Source organism: Bos taurus, chromosome 11, assembly GCF_002263795.3.
Source record: "Bos taurus isolate L1 Dominette 01449 registration number 42190680 breed Hereford chromosome 11, ARS-UCD2.0, whole genome shotgun sequence".
Taxonomy (NCBI): domain Eukaryota; kingdom Metazoa; phylum Chordata; class Mammalia; order Artiodactyla; family Bovidae; genus Bos; species Bos taurus.
Window position 1 is genome coordinate 100031257 of NC_037338.1, and position 17968 is coordinate 100049224.

Here is a 17968-nt window from a genome sequence, read left to right on the forward strand (position 1 = left end):
GAATGTTACACAAGGACCTTTAAGGCCAAGAGAAATCAGTTTAATTTATAAATATATCCTTTAGTCCCCTCAGCTTATCTCCAAGGCGGTTACACAATTCACAATAACCACCCTGTGGGACCTGCAGGCGGCCTGGTGAGGGCTCAACACAGGGCGGAGGTTGGCTTTCAGCCTTGGTAGCTTTTCCCATCAGATGAGCCCTCACGACATAAGACATTTCAGAAAGACAGCCCATGGTCATGCATGATTGCTTTTTAGAAGGCTTGGTCCCCAAACCCCAGGTTTGGCACAAACAGCTGCCACCAGAGCACAGCCCTGCCCCTTGGTAGGCAGGGTGCTGGGTGGCTTGCCCCAGAGCTATAGAAGCTGGCCAGAGTTAGCTCAGCTCTCTCCCTACCTGCCCCGAAGCACTTATGTTTTTGACAGAATCTTGAGTGAAGAGTCAAGGGTCTCAGCTGGGCTGCACCCCACAGGCCCCTCCGGGCGTCTCCACGCGGGCCGGGCCAGCTTCCTCAGGAGGGCGCAGGCGTGGAGCCCCCTTGCTTCTCTCAGTGCTTGGCACTCCCTCCCATCAGGAGGGTCTGTGCTTGTCCTAAACCCTGTCCCTGGTTCCACTGTGGGCTGAGGCTTGGAGTCGCTCCCAGGGGAAGCGGGGGCAGTCTCCCTGCAGAGAGAGGCCTTCCCCCGCTGGAGCGCTTGCGGCCACCTGGCTCCACCCTGCACCTTCTGACAGGCGGATCCAAGGCCCTCCCCTCGGGCTGCCCTGGTACTTGAATCACCCACAGGCCGACGGGGCTGCCCAGACCCCGCCCCGCAGCCCGGACGGTCAGAGGTCGTCCTCGACGGCGCCACTGTGCTCGCTGAGGAGGTACCACTTGAGCCTGTCGGGCAGAGGCAGGGCCTTGACCTTGGCGTCCACGGGCCACGGCTGAAGGCAGAGGCGGATGCACACGCGGCACAGGTGCTTGAGGGGCGGCGGGTAGCTCTCCAGCTGCCTCAGGGAGGAGTGCAGGGCCTGGATCTTGTCCGCCAGGCTGCCCACGGGGTGGATGTCGAAGCTCTCGGGCAGCCGCAGCTTCTGGGAGCTGGTCACCATGAGGTCCAGCACGGTCTCGGCCTTGCGCAGCAGGTCCGCGTGGCTCTCGTCCTCCGCGCAGCCCGGGTGGGAGCAGAGCCTCTCGAAGACGATGTGGAAGCCGGACCAGCAGGACGCGCCGTGCAGGGAGCAGTTGTAGGCGGCTCCCGACTCCAGCAGGAAGCGCAGCAGGGGGAAGTGGAGCTTGAAGCTCTTGAGGCAGATGTGCGTGAGGGACTCGTGGGCCGGGCACTCGCTGGGGTCGGCGCCGTGGGCCAGCAGCAGCTGCGTGACTTGGAAGCAAAAGCGATTGATCAGCTGGGCCTCCTCTTTGTCGCCTCCCACCGTCTCGCCCAGCAGGAAGATGATGCAGGTGAACACTGTGTCCCCGTCTTTGGTCGTGGCCTTGACGTCCGCCCCTAGGAGAGCCAGGAGGGGGAAGAAGGTGGGAGGAGGCCTTCGGCCAGCGGAGCCGCGCCTCACGGGCCAGGGGGAGCCGCGTGGAAGGGCGGGGCTCACCTCCTTCCAGCAGGAGCCGGATGTTCTCGGTGTTGTGGACCTGCACCCCGTCACTGCTGGCCAGAGCGTGGAGCAGGGCCGTCTTACCTAGAGGGGGAGAGCTGGTGAGGCGGGGAGTGAGGGCTGGGGAAGCAGAGGTCAGGCTGGACGGCCTGGGGGTGGGAGAGGAAATACCCTCAGGTCCAGATACTGAAGGCTAAAAACAACTGACCTGGGGGATTTCCCTGTGGCCTAGTGACTAGGACTCTGTGCACCCAGTGCTGGGGGTCTGGGTTTGGTCCCGGGTCAGGGAACTAGATCCCATGTGCAACAACTCAGACCCGGTGCAGCCAAATGAAAAAAAAAACACCAAAACTGGTGGCTCAGTGGTAAAGAATCCACCTCAGTGCAGGAGACACAGGTTTGATCCCTGGTCTGGAAGATCCCATATCCGAAGAGCAACTAAGACCGTGCTGGAGAGCCCGGGAGCCACAGCTCCTGAGTCCACATGCTCTAGGGCCAGTGTTCCACAAGAGAAGCCTCCGAAATGGAAAGCCTGCACGCCGCAACCGGAAAGTCGCCCCCACTCGCCAACTAGACAGACGTCCACATACCAACAAAGACCCGGCACAGCCAAAAACAAAACACCAAACTGACCTCTCAGCCACGGCTGAGGGTGACAAGTTTCTGGCCGTTTTCTCTCCACCGACACAAACACTGGACCAGAAGGGCCAGGAGAAGGAGGATTTTTCTGGACCCTGAAATGCTACCTGAGACCCAGCCTGGGTGGAAGGAAGCCCCATCACTCAGGAGCTGAGCACACAGGTCCAGCTCCTGCAGACGTCCTCGTGGGGCCAAGATGCACTGCCTCCCGAGCCTCTGTGAGTCAGCAGAAGACACCAGCGCGCACCAGCCATGCTCTGCCATCAGACGGGCTGCCTCCAGCCTGCCTAACGAGCCGTCACCCCCGCACGCCCGGGGTTACCTCACGAGGCAGTCTATCCTGCCCCAGCCCATCCTGCTTTTCTCCAGGAGCACCCACCATGCTTGTCGGCCGCATTGACGTCTGCTCCGAGGTCCAGGAGGCGTTGCAGGCAGGGCAGGCGCTCCGGCTCCTCGCTGGCTAGGTCCAGGGGGCTGCTCTCGTGGATCTGAGCCGAGAAAGCACAACCAGGTTGGCCCTGGGGCCTGTGAGCGGCTCAGGGCCCCGGCCACATCCCTCCTTCAGAGCAGGGCTGGCTCTTACCCGGTCCCTCCGGTTGATGTCGGCCCCGTGGCGCACCAGCAGCTCCACCATGTCAGGCTGGTTTCGCAGGACGGCGATATGCAGTGCCGTGTAGTAGGTGACGGGGTCTGAAGGCGCAGACACAGCTCACATCAGTCCTGCCCATCAGCACATTCTCACAGGATCCCAGGACCAGCCTGGCAGCCCAGCCCCAACACTCCAACCCAAGGGCTCCTGGCACCATAAGAGGTCAGGACACAGCTGTCCTCGTCGGATGCTAGGGTGCTCGGAGTCAGGCCTAAGTTCGGGTACTGGGGAGGCATTCCAATGAACGGACAAGTACTTAATCTGGGTTTTAGTCCCTTTTGTAAAATAGGACCTAAAACAAAACTGTGGGGAGGAACACCCACAAATGCTCAAAGCTGGGTCTCCCAAGTGACTGACTACAGAATGCCTCCCCCAGCTCCTTGACCTCCCAGGAGCCCAGCAGCCTCTGAGCCTGTCCTCCAAAAGGGAGGAAAGATACGCCTGGCACGTCCTGTATCAGCACAAAAACCCCCATTTGGGAACAAGTCAGTCCCGAGTGTCTCCCGGCTGACCTTGTCTCCCGCCCCAGCCCCCCACCCAGGGCAAAACAAAGAGGGAAGGAAGATGGCTCCCTCAGCACCTCCCGGGCACACCAGCCGGACGCCAACACCGTCAGTCTGTGATTTATGCCCAGTGTCTTATCTGTTTCCCCCCTCTCCCCGTGGCTCAGAACCAGCGGCAGAAAATTACTTTCCCTTAGCTCTGGGCACAGCGCCAGCAGCCCCATTTTCGCATTAATGGAAGCAAGGACTTAACTGGGAGCTGGAGGAAAGTTTGCTAAGTCAATCGCCTGACAGGAGCAGTGACAAACCTGCTCCGAGCAGAGGCGGTTAAGGGCCTCTGGGAAACCTGCAGGCTGGGAGGCCACCCAGTGCGGGCTTCCTCGGGCATCACCCCTGAGACAGATGAGGGCAGAGCCTGGAGGCTTGACCACCCACCCACCCCCACCCCCCACCCCCGCCCAGGCCACACCTAAGCCATCTGTCCACCCCAGCCCTCCAGGCTCCGGAGGACCTTCAAAGTTGAGGTTGGCTCCATTCCGCAGGAGCACGGCAGCTGCGCGTGTCAGCCCCAGCTCGGCCATCTTCAGCAGGGCGTTGCTCACGCCTTCCTGGTAAAATGGAGAGTGGGCTTTTCTTTCCAGCAGCTCGGTGAGAACAAGGATGCGGCTCTCCTCGCTGGTGGCATAACTGGGCCTGGGGCAGGAGAGAGGACCAGCTGAGGGTGGGACAAGCTGGCTTGGCACCCTGCGGGTAGGTGGCCTTTGGTCTCCTGCAGTCACCCCCCACTTCGCCCCCACCCCCACCCCAGGCAGGGCCCTGGCTCCATGGGGCAGAAAGTCTCTTCCGAAAAGGGTGGGAGAAAGGACCAAGCAAGATCTTTTCAATGGAGCAGACTCCTCAGGTTTGCTGAGAAAGGATTGGGGCTGTCATCAACCTCCTTCCAAGTTACCCATACAACCTGGCCCCTGGCTTGGGTACAAAGCCTCATACACCTGCGCTGTCAGCACTGAAGGGAACCCTTGCGGCCAAGGGCAAGAACCAGACACCGACTGACCCGGGGCTGCAGAAGGTGCTGCACCCCAGCTCAGGCCATCCCGCAGCCAGGGCGGTCAGCAGACCTCCCGAAGCCCGATCACACTCAGAGACGTTCGGTCCACCGAAGGCAGAGGGACCCAGAAAGCCCTTTGCTCCACAGCCCCAACCCGCCTACCCCCCTCGCCAATTCCAACTGATGCCCGAAACACACCCCCGATCCCCCTCTCCTCGGCTCTTTTCTCCGCTCCACGTAAGGCAGTATATACCACTTTAATCACTGTCAGCCTCTCCTCTCTGGGAGCACGATCACCACGAAGGCTGAGGGTTTTAGCTCGCCAATGTAGCCTCTAAACGATGCTTTCTGAACAGCCTTCCCACAGGTTCATGTATGACAGACCCGCGCCTGTCTATACCAAACGGGAAACTCGGGGCTACAGAAAGCTCATCCCGCGCCGCGTTTACCGATTACACCCTGCCCCTCTGCAACTCCAGGTAGAGGGCACAGGACAGGCAGGGCGCAGGGTGGGGCGCTGAGGCAGAGGCCCTGCCGCCACCCAGCCCCACGGCCCTCCCTGAGCGGGCCGCGGCCGCCTCCACCCATCCCCGCCCGCCCTCGGTCTCATCTGACAGATGAGGACACCGCCCGCCATATTTATGGCGACAAGGAAAGGGGTGCCGCGCCGGTCTGAGGCGGGGGAGGGCGCGAGTTACCCGTCCAGGGGCTCCTGCCGCTCGGGGTCCTGGATGCCCAAGGAGCCCAGGATAGCATCCACGAGCGGCTGGTACTCGAAGATAATCCTCCGGAAGCCATGCAGGAACGGCATGGCGGCGGCCGCACCTTCCACCGAGGCGGAGACGCCGACTGGGGTGCGTCGCGGGGCCCGCAGTCCTGACCAGGTTCGGCCACTCGCTAGGTCCAGTCCCCCGCCCCGCGCCCGGCTCGGTGCACCGCCCAACCCGGGGCTACGCGCCGGAAGTCATCCGCGCGCTTCCGGCCCGCTCAGGCCCCGGGGAAGGGACCGGGCGGCGGCGACAGCGCCCTCTGCGGGTTCGGAGGATCGTGGTGCGATTGGGTGAGCAAGCTCGGGGTGTCTTGTGGGGGCAGCCCGCAGGACTGGAGGGCGCAGACCCGCAGCCAAGTCCGATCCCAGCCCTAGGCCCGCAAACTCCTTTCCCGGCCCGACCCGGCTCCGCCTTGCTATCCCGCTCGCGGCCGCTGGGCGCCGTCCGAGCTCCGCCCATTGAGCGAGTACACACCGGGCGGATCCTTTCCCAGCTCCCAGGAAGGCTGGACCCCCGGTGCCCCCGACTTGGGTGGGAGTTGGGTCGGACCACGGTTGGGCCTGGCTTTCACCTTCTCCCCACTCTGACTGAACTACACCCACCCCGACGGGCGATGAGGACGATTCCTTAGCCCTTGCAGCCTACTGGGGCTTCTTCCACTTTCTGCCTTGATGGACTCAATGAACTTCACTTTCTTCATCTGTAAAATGGGGATAATCAAACCCACGCAAGATCTTGGGTCAAGAGCTCTGTTACTGTCAGTCGAATCTAACAGGAAGGAGCCCAAGGCTGGGGCCACTTTTCTAGGGAGTAGCGTCAGGCCTTGGGCCTCGCATTCAAACGTCCACAACCTTGAGGCCCACGGTGGAGCCCTGATGTCTTCGTGATTCTGGAAAGCCCGTCGTGCAGGGGTGCACCAGTCCCAGCCGCTCAGGTGGCAGCCTTGGTCTCCCATCGCCCCCCACCCTCCACCACGTGGGCTTGGGAGTCTCTCCCACCTGACACGTGTCAGGGACAAGTCTTGTTGAAGGAAGTGGAAAACGTTTAGAGATGAATTTAAAGACAATCCCATGTGCCTACGATTAAACATTAAAAAATGGGTAGAGTAGGGCTCCCCAATCCCGCCCCGACCCCGTCCACCAAGAAAAACCCAATCCAAAGCCTTCCAGGTCCAGCTATGGGGACCCAGCAGGGTCCAGTATGCAGCAAGGGCTGGACAATTGCTTGCTTATAATTCTTCAGTTTATAAGGTTGTTGTGCAGATCAAGGGATGAACCTTTAAAATCCCCATCAGGTCTCAGAAGACCTAATTTTGCTTCCCCCTCCATTGCCTAAAGGGGCAAGAAAAGTGGTAGGGGGATCAGCAGGGAATCTGCCTGTAATTCAGGAAACCTGGGTTCAATCCCTGGGTCAGGAAGATCCCCTGGAAGAGGAAATGACAACCCACTCCAGTATTCTTGCCTGGAGAATTCCACGGACAGAGGAGCCTGGCTGACTACAGTCCATGGGGTCACAAAAAGTTGGACACGACTAAGCGACTAACACACACACACACACACACACACACACACACACACACACGTGGCAAGCTTGCCAGAAGGGGCTCCAGACTACAAAGTCCCTCATTTCCAGCACACGTCTGCCTTGGTTCTCACTCCAGGAAGAAGTATCTTCTCCTTAAGTGAAACTGGGAAATTTATTTTACTCACACAGAAGCGGAGATTTCCAGCTTGTCTTGTAAAAGCAGAAGACTGGACACTTGGGCCCAAATTCCTACCTGGCAACAAGATCCCTCTGGATGGGACCCTTGCTCTGGTGTACCTCAGTCTCCGCAGGAGTTCCCTTGGGGGTCTGGGAATGCCTGCCCCTTTTTGAAGGATTCACACCCCACCTGTCAATTGATCCCGGGGCCCTGAATGGCACAGGCACCCCCAGGTGACCCCCGGGTTTCACAGTGATCCCGAGTCACTTGCTCCATGGCACAGGTGAGGGGCCTGAGGGGCCTGGAGAAGGCTAGAGCACGTGGTCAGTAACGACAGGCGGCCCATCTTCTAGACCATTCTATAGGGTCCAGGGCAGAACTGGGAGGGGTGGACACAGCCTGGCCCAAGGCCAGCCTCAACCCTGGCTTCATTCATTCCTTGAGACTGTGAGAACAAAGCACCAGGAACTGGGTGGCTTAAAACAACAGAAATCTGTTCTCTCTCAGTCCTGGGAGCCAGAACTCTGACCTCAAAGTGTCAGCAGGACCATGCTCCCTCTGAAGACAATAGAGAAGGTTTTTAGCATCTCTGGGCATGGCTTGTGTTGGTCTCTGCCTGGACATGGAACAACAGACTGGTTCCAAATAGGTAAAGGAGTACATCAAGGCTGTACATTGTCACCCTGCTTATTTAACTTACATGCAGAGTACATCATGAGAAATGCTGGGCTGGAGGAAGCACAAGTTGGAATCAAGATTGCTGAGAGAAATATCAATAACCTCAGATAGGCAGATGACACCACCCTTATGGCAGAAAGTGAAGAACTAAAGAGCCTCTTGATGAAAGTGAAAGAGGAGAGTGAAAAAGTTGGCTTAAAGCTCAACATTCAGAAAACTAAGATCATGGCATCAGGTCCCATAAATTCATTGCAAATAGATGGGGAAACAGTGGAAACAGTGACAGACTTTATTTTTGGGGGCTCCAGAATCACTGCAGATGGTGACTGCAGCCATGAAATTAAAAGATGCTTACTCCTTGGAAGAAAAGTTATGACCAGCCTAGACAGCATATTCAAAAGCAGAGATACTACTTTGCCAACAAAGGTCCATCTAGTCAAGGCTATGGTTTTTCCAGTGGTCATGTATGGATGTGAGAGTTGGACTATAAAGAAAGCTGAGTGCCAAAGAATTGATGCTTTTGAACTGTGGTGTTGAAGAAGACTCTTGAGAGTCCGTTGGACTGCAAGGAGATCCAACCAGTCCATCCTAAAGGAAATCAGTCCTGACTATTCATTGGAAGGACTGATGTTGAAGCTGAAACCAATACTCTGGCCACCTGATGCAAAGACCTGACTCATTGGAAAAGACCCTGATGCTGGGAAAGATTGAAGGCAGGAGGAGAAGGGGACAACAGAGGATGAGATGGTTGGATGGCATCACTGACTCAATGGACATGAATTTGAGTAAACTCCGGGAGTTGGTGATGGACAGGGAGGCCTGACGTGCTGCCATCCATGGGTTCTCGAAGAGTCGGACACGACCGAGTGACTGGACTGAATTGATCTCTGCCTGCCTCTGTCTTCATGTGGCTTTCTTTCCTACATCTGTGTCTGTGTCCAGATCTCCCTGTCCTTTCTAAATGGCACCAGTCACTGGATTGAGGGCCCACCCTAATCCAGTATGAATTCACTTTAACTTGATTACATTTGCAAAAACCTTATTTCCAAATAAGACCACGGTCATAGGTTCCTCAGGATTAGGATTTAAAATATCTCCTTGGAGGATACACAGCCACTCCAGTGGATGACCCCAGGCATGGCCCTTCTGGACGCCAGGCCTCAGTTTCCCCCCCTGTAACTCAAAGGCCTTTGGCTCTGACAGAGTTGGAGCCAATGAAGAGATCCTTGATGTCGCCAATGGGCTCTAAAAGAACAATTGTCTAGTGATTAGAACAGTAACAATCCCAAGTTAACTTTTATTTACTGAGCCCATTCTATAGTAACGTTTGACATACTTATCTTAATATACCCTCCTGAAGGGGGTGACAGAGGATGAGATGATTGGATGGCATCACTGACTCAATGGATATGAATTTCAACAAATGCTGGGAGATAGTGAAGGACAGGGAAGCCTGGCGTGCTGCAGCCCATGAGGTTTCAAAGAGTCAGATGTGACTTAGAGACTGAACAGCAATAAGTAGGTGTTGGTATTACACCCTTTTCAACAAGGAAACTGAGGCTCAGAGAGGTTTGAGTGCTTGTCCAATGTTGCACAGCTGGGCTGGGTCATTAACCCAAGTTTGGGGGTCTCTTCCATATACCTGGCCTCCAGGGGTCGGGTGCCTGCATCTCCTCTGCTTCTGGGCCTGAGAGGGTCTGGACATGCAGAAGGGAGGGGCTGACCTCTGCTCTGTCCCAGCCCCTGGGCACCACACCATGGAACAGGCCCTGTCGCCTGCCCGTCTCCCAGACTCCTATCTTTAGAAAGCTCCGTGACCCATGACCTCCTTCCCGTCAGCAAGGGCAATCCTGTTTCCTCCATCTGCCTCCCATTAAGGCTCTGTCACTCAGAGCCTCTCGTTTCAGCTCTGAACCTTCTCTTTTTTTGCCTGCCTCTCACTATCCTGCCGGTCCAGCCACTTCCCGCCACCCAACTCCAGGCTTCTTAGCAGGCGGTGGGCCTGGGGCCAAGCACCCAGTGCTCAGACCCTAGCAGGGTCTGTCCCTGCCCCCTCCTCCCCAGGGAGTTTGGGAGTCACTCTGAGTACCTAACGCACAGAGGGGGATAACCTTCATATATAAAGAACTGTTGAAAATCAACAAGAAGAAAACGAAAACCCTAAGAGAAGAATGGTCAAAGGACATGCACAGCCATGTCACGAAGGATGAAAAAGGGTGACCAAAATAAGGAGAGAAGTGTAGTCTCTCCAGCTTTTCAACACTAACAGTGAAAACAGCTGACATATGGGACTTACCACATGCTCGATTCTGCTCTACAGAAGCTCAGCAAAGTAAGTTACAGAACGGTAGGTGCTGTCTGATCCCACTTGGGAAAAAGTGTGTGTGTGTACATGTGCGCATGGGAAGGACTAATTCTTCTATTTATTTTTAAGTTTTTGGTCGTGCTGCATGGCATCTGGGATCCTTGTTCCCCAGCCAGGGATCAAACCCACAGCCCCTGCATTAGAAACACAGAATCTTAACCATTGGATCACCAGGGAAGTCCCGGGAGTAATTCTCAGTGGTCCCATACTGAGATGTTAACAGTGATTATTTCTAGGGGCCGGGATCAGGGAAACTTTGATCTTCTTTGGGCTTCTGTGATTTTCCACCTTCTTACCAAGGACTGTGTCTTACCTGAGACTCAAAATGCTAAACCAGCCAGAGGCAGGATCTGGCCCTGAGCACTCTTACTCCTGGGGTTGAAGGGAAGACCATAGAGCACCAGAGCAAGGTCTGTCCACAAAAACTTCTCTCCTCCTGGGACTCCCCTGGTGGTCCAGAAACCGGGACTCTGTGCAGGGGGCCTGGGTCCGGTCCTTAGTCGGGGAACTAGATCCCACTTGAGCCAAGGGTTCACATATCGGAGCTGAAGATCGGAGATTCCACATCCTGCGACTGGGACCCAGCACAGCCAAATAAATTAATTAATTAAAAAAACTTTCTCCCAACTTCACCTAGGGACATCCTTCCCAGCACAGAGGTCACCTCCCCTGAGGCCCTCCCGAATGCCCCCGGCTCCCCTGGCCGCCGCCCTCCCCTGGCTGCCCTCCCTAGTCCTCTGGTACCACAGGGCCCAGGTTGACTGCATGGATGATGCATTGGTACAGCGGCAGCCTCTGGTGGAGGGCGTCCTGGGCCCGTGCATCAGATTAGAAGCTCTGCACAGCTTCCCTTGTGGCTCAGCTGGTAAAGAATCGGGAGACCTGAGTTCAATCCCTGGCTTGGGAAGACCCCCTGGAGAAGGGAAAGGCTACCCACTTCAGTATTCTTGGGAAGTATTCTTGGGCTTCCCTAGTGGCTCAGCTGGTAAAGAATCCGCAGTGTGGGTTCTGGGTTCAGTCCCTGGATTGGGAAGATCCCCTGGAGAAGGGAACGACTATCCACTCCAGTATTCTGGCCTGGAGAATTCCATGGACTGTGTAGTCCTTGGGGTCTCAGAGAGTCAGACATGACTGAGCAACTTTCACTTCACTTCACATGGATGTCTCATCGACTGGTCAGAACACCCCAGGAAAGAAGCGGTAGCAATACTCCTGGGTCATAGTCGGGAGACCAAGGCCTGCAGAGAGGACTGACCAGCTCCAGGCCAGCTAGCCAGCAAGCAGCTCCCCAGGACTCGAGCCCGAGCCTGGCCCTCGGCATCTCCCTGGAAACCCACCCCCTGCCCAGCCATGGTCCCCCGCACTCCCTCCCGCTCCCCTCCCCCCCCCACTCCTGCTCACCCTTTTACACGCTCACACATGTTCATGCACACTTTCACACACAGGCATCCTTACACACCCACACGTGCGTGTGACACTGCATTCACACTCGCAAGACATTCTCACATGCAAACACTTGCTGAGACACAGTCATGCACACGCATTCACATATGTGCACACACACACACTCAGGGCTGAGGCTGCAGGAGGGCCAATGTCACAGCCCCAGCCCAGCACCCCACCTTCCCGGTGCTCCCTGTTGGCAGCCAGGTCTGTCCCTTATAAGGCCCTGGAGGGGGAAATTGGTAAAACTACTCCCCTCCCCTTTTATTTCTCTCTCTTTTTTGATTTGGCAGAGTTTCCTTAAAGTAAGATGCTTGGTATTAGTCAGTCACTCAGTTCAGTTCAGTTCAGTCGCTCAGTCGTGTCCGACTCTTGGCGACCCCATGAATCACAGCACGCCAGGCCTCCCTGTCCATCACCAACTCCCGGAGTTTACTCAGACTCACGTCCATCGAGTCAGTGATGCCATCCAGCCATCTCATCCTCTGTCGTCCTCTTCTCCTCCTGTGCAACTCTTTACAACCCCATGGACTGTATGTAGCCCGCCAGGCTCCTCTGTCCATGGGATTCTCCACCAGGAATACTTGAGCAGGTTGCCCTTTCCTTCTCCAGGGGATTTTCCGGACCCAGGGATTGAACCCGGGTCTCCTGCATTGCAGGCAGATTCTATACCGTCTGAGCCACCACTTGGAGAACACAGCAGTCCACACAAGGACTAGTCTCCCTCCTCTCCTTGGTGGGGCTGCCAGCCACAGGCCTGGCAGTCCCGGCAGAGAGGTGGACTGGGCAGACCCCCTCTGGTGCGGCCATGGGGCCGCCGCCGCCACCCTGGGCTTTCTCCTGTGTGCGCCCCCCACAAACTCCTGTCTCCTTTCCCCTCCCCGACACCTGACCCCACCCTGACCCCCCGCAACCCTCACAAGCGGCCCAGCCTGCTTGGCTGCAGTCCCCACGCTTAAGGGCCTGGCCCTCTGTGGGACTCAGGGGGCAGCTGAGGGACCAGAGGACCGGGAGCAGGAGTGGCCGGAAGGATCTGGGCTGGTCCGGGAAAAGACTGCCCTGTCCCCTCCCTCGTTCTGTGTCTCTACTAGGAAGCACTCAGGAGCATTTTCAAGACTCCCCAACCCCTAGGGACATCTCTGCCCCCATCTTCTCCCCACTTTTTCCCCAGCACCCGCCCCCTCCAGGAAATCCGGCCCTGCTGGCTGCAGCCCCTGCTCCAAGGGCAGCCTCCTCCCTGACATGTCCCCACCACATTCCGCATCCAGACATTGCCAGGTGGTCCTGATGTGGGGCCTGTGAGAGCCAGTTGTGGGCTGGGCTAGCCCCTGACGAAGCTCTGAGATGGGCAGCCCAGAGCTGCAGAGGGGATGTTGAGGGACCCCTCCCCTTTCTCTGCCATCATGTGTGCCCACATCCGAGGCCTCACCTGACCCCCCAGCCTCTTCCAGAAGAGATGAGTCCTTAGGGATCAGAAGGAGAACAGGGAGAGAAGGTACCTGCAGCCTGTCTTAGCTCGGGCTGCCGCACAAAGTACCATAGGTTAGGTGGCTCCAACCATAGACATTCATTTCTCATAGTTCTGGAGGCTGAGAAGCTCAAGATCAAGACACCAGCAAGGTAGGTTTCATTCCAAGGCCGCTTCTTCCTGCTTGTAGGCGGCCGCCATCCCCTGTGGGGGATGACCTCAAGGGCACTAATCCTATTGCGGGAGTTCCACCCTCATGGCCTCATCTAAGCTAACGCCTTCCAACAGTCACACTTGCTAACGCCATCACATTGGAGGTTAGGGCATCCACGTATGAATTTGTGGGGTGGGGAATACAAACGTTCAGTCCACGCAGAGCCCCTCAGGACCCCCACCTCGAGATGGGAGGAGGTCTGGGGCCTGGGGTCTGGCCTGGCTTGTTCTCAACTTAACTGCTTCATGGGCACAAAAAATGGTGGTTTCGAGGCTCACCTAGATTCCTTCCTGCTCCAGAAGTCAGGGGTGCTACTGAGGACACTGAACTCCACATGCGGGAAGCATCCCAGGCCTCCTCCGGGCACATCGTCTCCACCTAAATGCTAGTCTGTCTGTGTCTGCCTCTCTGTCCCTGGAAGGCTGCTGCTGCTGCTGCTAAGTCACTTCAGTCGTGTCCGACTTTGTGTGACCCCATAGACGGCGGCCCACCAGGCTCCCCCGTCCCTAGGATTCTCCAGGCAAGAACACTGGAGTGGGTTGCCATTTCCTTCTCCAATGCATGAAAGTGAAAAGTGAAAATGAAGTTGCTCAGTCATGTCTGACTCTTAGCGACCCCATGGATTGCAGCCTACCAGGCTCCTCCATCCATGGGATTTTCCAGGCAAGAGTACTGGAGCGGGGTGCCATTGCCTTCTCCATCCCTGGAAGGCAGGTATGTGTAATCTCAGCCCAGGCCTTGCCCTCGATGAGCCTTGGTCTATCCCCTTGCCAAAATGGGTTGGGGAGGGTGCCCAGGAGGTCTGAGCCTGCCCTGTGCCTCGCTGATCTGTGAGCCCAGAGTCTTGATTCATCCAGACTCCCCATCTGACCCCCACTGTCACCCGCTTGGCCTCAGTTCCTGGCAGGCCGGCCCAGAGGCGGAGCTCAGGGCAAGGACCACTCAGACCCCTCCACCCCATGCAGCTCAGCTGAGTGGGAGGCTCTGCCAAGCGAAGGCTCGGGAGGGCTCAGAGCCCTTGGGGATGGAGGGAGACAGAGTGGGGCGCAGAGCAGGGTCCTTTGTGCTCCGGGGAAGCCCCCCACCCCACCCCACTCCACCACCACGGACCCTGCTTGGCAAAGCTGACGGCAGGAAGAGTCCCGTCGGCCATCCGTCAGGGAGACAGAGAGGGCCCGTTCTAGGAGGGGAGCCGGGAAATTTGATCATTAAGAAACCCTCCTGGCTGTCTGGGGGAATTTAATTAAATTGCTGGAGAGGGCTGGGAGAGAGAGCCACATCTGGAACCAATATGTGGGCTTTGATTTTTTTTTTTTCCCTCCTCTCTTCTCTCTCTTTCTCTCTCATTCCCTGCCTCCCTCTCCCCATCTTTGGAAAAGGGAACACAGAAAAGCCCTGGAGTATTGGTTCCTCCGGGACACAGTTCCTGGCAGACAAAGATGGAGGGAAACCAAAGACAGTGAAACCATGGAGGAGGCACAGAGACAGAAGAGCTGGCTGAACACCGAGGCAGAGGCGGGACGAGAGAGCCAGGGCAGAAGAGGCCTGGGGGCAGCGGGGGAGTTGTTCCCTGGGATTTGGCCTCAGGGGAGTCAGCAGTGACCAGAGGTCAAGGTCTACTTCGCAGACCAAGAGAGTAGGTTCCAGAAAATCCCAGAAATCCACACGCTCAGCCAAGGGTCCCTCCTCAAGCCAGCATTTATCAAGGCCCCGCCCGGCTTGAAATGCATGGTGGGTGAATCCTCCAGAGGTGTAGGTACAGATGAGAGAGAAGTGACTTGCCTAGGGTCGCAGAGCACACAGCTGGCAGTACAGGGGTTTGATCCCAGGCTTTTCTGGATTCTGCCCAGATGTGTTGCATGGGTCACAGTGATTGGGATTCCTTTTCTGGGCAGCTAGTGCTGGGCACAGGCTTAGGCTTTCCTGGGCAGGAGCTGACTGAGAGAGGGGGTGAGGTCAGAGGCCTTGGGGTCTATCTCTTACCCCTGTGGAGCAGGACTCTCCAGATCCCAGGCTGCAGCCCCGAGCTAGGCCAGTGTGGGTGTTCACGGGCAGGGGAATGGGTGGTCAGCTTCCCAGCTTTGACCCCAGTGGCTGAGCCATCTGACACTAACCTAGTTCCCTCTCAGCCAGATGCCTGCATGTTAGAAACCCTGCCCGTGGACTCCACCAAGCCTGCCACCCCCCACCCCCAGGCCCCAGAGTCCCCTGCCAGGGCTGGGTCTCTACTCTGGGCAGACAACCTCTGGGCTAATTCTCTTTCTCCCCTAAAACCCAATACCTCCCCACTAGCCTGCACAGCCTGGGGTCCTTTCCCGGATCCCACCTTCCCATCCCTGCCCAGGATGGCTGAAGTTCAGCCCTGAGTTCAGTATGCATCTTCATGCTTCATCTGCAGGTTGTGAGCCCACAGGGCACCCTGGTCCCCGCCATGGTCCCAGGTTCAGCCCAGAAAGGGCACAGGGAGGAGGGTGGCACCTGCTTGTGGAATGGATGCCTCATGACCTTGGTGTGTGCAGGGCAGTTGAAAATGGTCACTCAAGCCCTTGGCTGGGAGGGGAAAGCAAGGCAGAGCAAGAACAAAAAGGATGCTTGGAACAGGTATGGTTGGAGGCTGTGGGGGTCCTTCGCAAGTGCCGGGTCTCCCACCTGGCTGCCCCTAGATTCTGTCCCCTGTCACCTGCAAAGTGGAAAGTGTTAGTCACTCAGTTGTACCTGACTCTTTGCAACCCCATGGACTGTAGTCCGCCAGGCTCCTCTGTCCGTGGGATTCTCCAGGCAGGCTTCAAGAGTCAGTTTAACACAGCTTCCTTGGGGAAGCCCTCCCCGGTGCCCTCCCGCAGCCCTCTCCCCCGCGGAGCTCTAATCTGTTTACTTCTCTACTGAGATTGGCTTATTGACGTCTCTGCAGGACCAGGCTCTCTGGGTCACCACTCTATCCCCCGTGCTCCAGCCGACTCCCAGTACTGGAAGGCAATCAATGAAAATGTGTTGATAGAGGTACTAAGCCCTGCATTTGGATGCACCAGCTTGTGAGCTGAGGCTGGGTGGGAGTGGTGGGGTGGGGGCTGGGGGGAAACAGGCCTGGTCCTGCCCTCGGGCTCTGCTCTAGGCCTGTAGTTTTTGTTGGTAGTTACTAAGTCACGTCCGGTTCTTTGTGACCCCAGGGACTATAGCCGGCCAGGCTCCTCTGTCCATGGGATTTCCCAGGCAAGAATACTGGAGTGGGTTGCCATTTCTTTCTCCAGGGGATCTTCCTGACCCAGGGATGGAACCTGTGGCTCCTGCATTGGCAGGCGGATTCTTTACTGCTGAGCCACCAGGCAAGCCCGCTCTAGGTCTGGGGGTAATGGCGGTGGTGATGTGGCCGCCGTAATAAGTGGAGTGTGCTCTGGGGGGCAGGCACGGGGCACAGGTTAGGCATGACCAGCAGAGGCTTTCTGCAGCCTCGTGGTGACCCGAGGGGTACAGGTAATTCTTTTCATCCTCCCATTGGACAGATAAATAAAGGAAGATTTAGGGAAACTGGGCGGGGTGTGGGGGAGATTGGAGAGTGCCCAAGTTGGGACTGGAACTCAGCTCTGTCTGGGGTGGTTATGTCAGTTCGTCACTGCATAACCGTGGAGTCACGTCTTCTCGGAGGGCAGGGAAAGAAAGTCTCCAGGTACCTGAGGGGGGGGCCCCCCACCCAGTGCTGAGCGGTGGGAGGCAGCTGAGGTGGGGTGGGATGGGAAGGTGGAGGACCAGAGGCCAAATGGCTGCACTGAGAGCTGGGTGATCAGACGGGCTGGGGGTGCGGGCCACGCAGCGCAGGGGTCCAGCCGCCCTAGGGGAAGGAACGGGAAGACCAGTGGCCAGCCCCAGCAGCCAGCCTACTGGGCCGTCCACACGGCCCAGGGATTCGAAACAAACCAGGAGGGAGGCTCGGGGTCCCACTTGGAGGCCCTGACAGGGTGATGATATACAGAGTTTTAAATAAATGTATGTCCTTAGGGGCACATTGTCTGGAGAGAGAAAAAATGGCCATGCTCTTCCCCACTCCTGCCTCCCATCCCTCCCCCAACCCTGGCCAAAGAAAAAAAAAGGACAAAAAGGGGGAAAAAAAAAAATCCATCGCTACAGCTAAAAAGGAAATTGCATTAATACAGATTGTTTTATTTAAAAAACCTTGACCTCCACTTCAAAAAAAAGTCATTAGACATTCTCCTTCTCAAAGGCCGCCGAGTGATTACCGGGAGGCCGGTCCATTTCTCAATGACTTACTGTTCCTGGCTGCTTGAGGGAAATGTGTGAGGAATCGGGAGTAATTTAAGGCTCCCTGCAGAAAGGTGTGTAAATCTTTGCATGTCTAAAGAAACTTTACCAGACCACTAAGTCAGAGGAAAAGAAAACTGGAAGAGCCCCCCGCCCCCGCCATCTCCTTTTTTTTTTTTCCTGTTTCTTGCCTTTGGAACTCTGATCTCTTTGATCGTAAAAATGGTCATATTTCACCCCCAAAATATCAGCAATCAGCGAACTAAGGAAGTGGGGGCCCATGGGGAGTTTAACCACCGATTAGGCCCTTGGTTTAATTATTTAACGCCTGCCTGGATCGTACAGGCTGTGAACACACTCTCCTGGCGAGGGTTCAAGATCGAGTTATAAATAATAATAACTATTAGATCCCCAATTAAGCCGGTGAGCTGACCGCCCCAGCCCTGTCTTTCAGCCCCACCTCGTCCTCCGCCACTGCGGCCCCCGCCCCCATGCTGAGTGCAGGTGAAGGGCCTAGAACAGCTCTACTCTGCTCACCGCAGAGTAATCACAGCAAGATGTTGGCGGGCCCGCGAGGGAGCCAGGGCAGGGCCCGAGGGCTCCGGAAGCCTTTGTGGAGGCTGGGGGTGCCCTGGGCC

General features: G+C 56.8%; 1 protein-coding gene across 2 annotated transcripts; it reads right to left on the minus strand.

Annotated features, from left to right (window-relative positions):
* Nucleotides 1-18: 18 nt before the first annotated feature.
* On the minus strand, nucleotides 19-5388 carry ASB6 (ankyrin repeat and SOCS box containing 6). 2 transcript variants are annotated; one of them, XM_015473618.3, is made up of 6 exons: nucleotides 5135-5388; nucleotides 3900-4081; nucleotides 2820-2926; nucleotides 2616-2724; nucleotides 1595-1681; nucleotides 19-1368 (listed from the first exon to the last, which is right to left on the minus strand). In XM_015473618.3, exons 1-6 carry the CDS (start codon nucleotides 5245-5247, stop codon nucleotides 827-829), a joined length of 1140 nt encoding a protein of 379 aa, XP_015329104.1. In that variant the 5' UTR covers nucleotides 5248-5388; the 3' UTR covers nucleotides 19-826. The 2 variants fall into 2 exon arrangements, with proteins under 2 accessions (XP_015329104.1, NP_001192590.1); NM_001205661.1 differs by having other exon boundaries at nucleotides 19-1494; nucleotides 5135-5247.
* Between the last annotated feature and the right edge of the window lie 12580 nt (nucleotides 5389-17968).

What these genes read in the sequence shown, in the direction of transcription:
- ASB6 (NM_001205661.1), bottom strand. Translation starts at nt 5,247, where the DNA reads ATGCCGTTCCTGCATGGCTTCCGGAGGATTATCTTCGAGTACCAGCCG. An exon ending in AGCCAACCTCAACTTTGAAG is followed by an intron (nt 2,927 to 3,899) that starts GTCCTCCGGAGC and finishes CTGCGCCTTCAG; the next exon opens with ACCCCGTCACCTACTACACG. An exon ending in CAATGCGGCCGACAAGCATG is followed by an intron (nt 1,682 to 2,615) that starts GTGGGTGCTCCT and finishes CTCCCCCTCTAG; the next exon opens with GTAAGACGGCCCTGCTCCAC.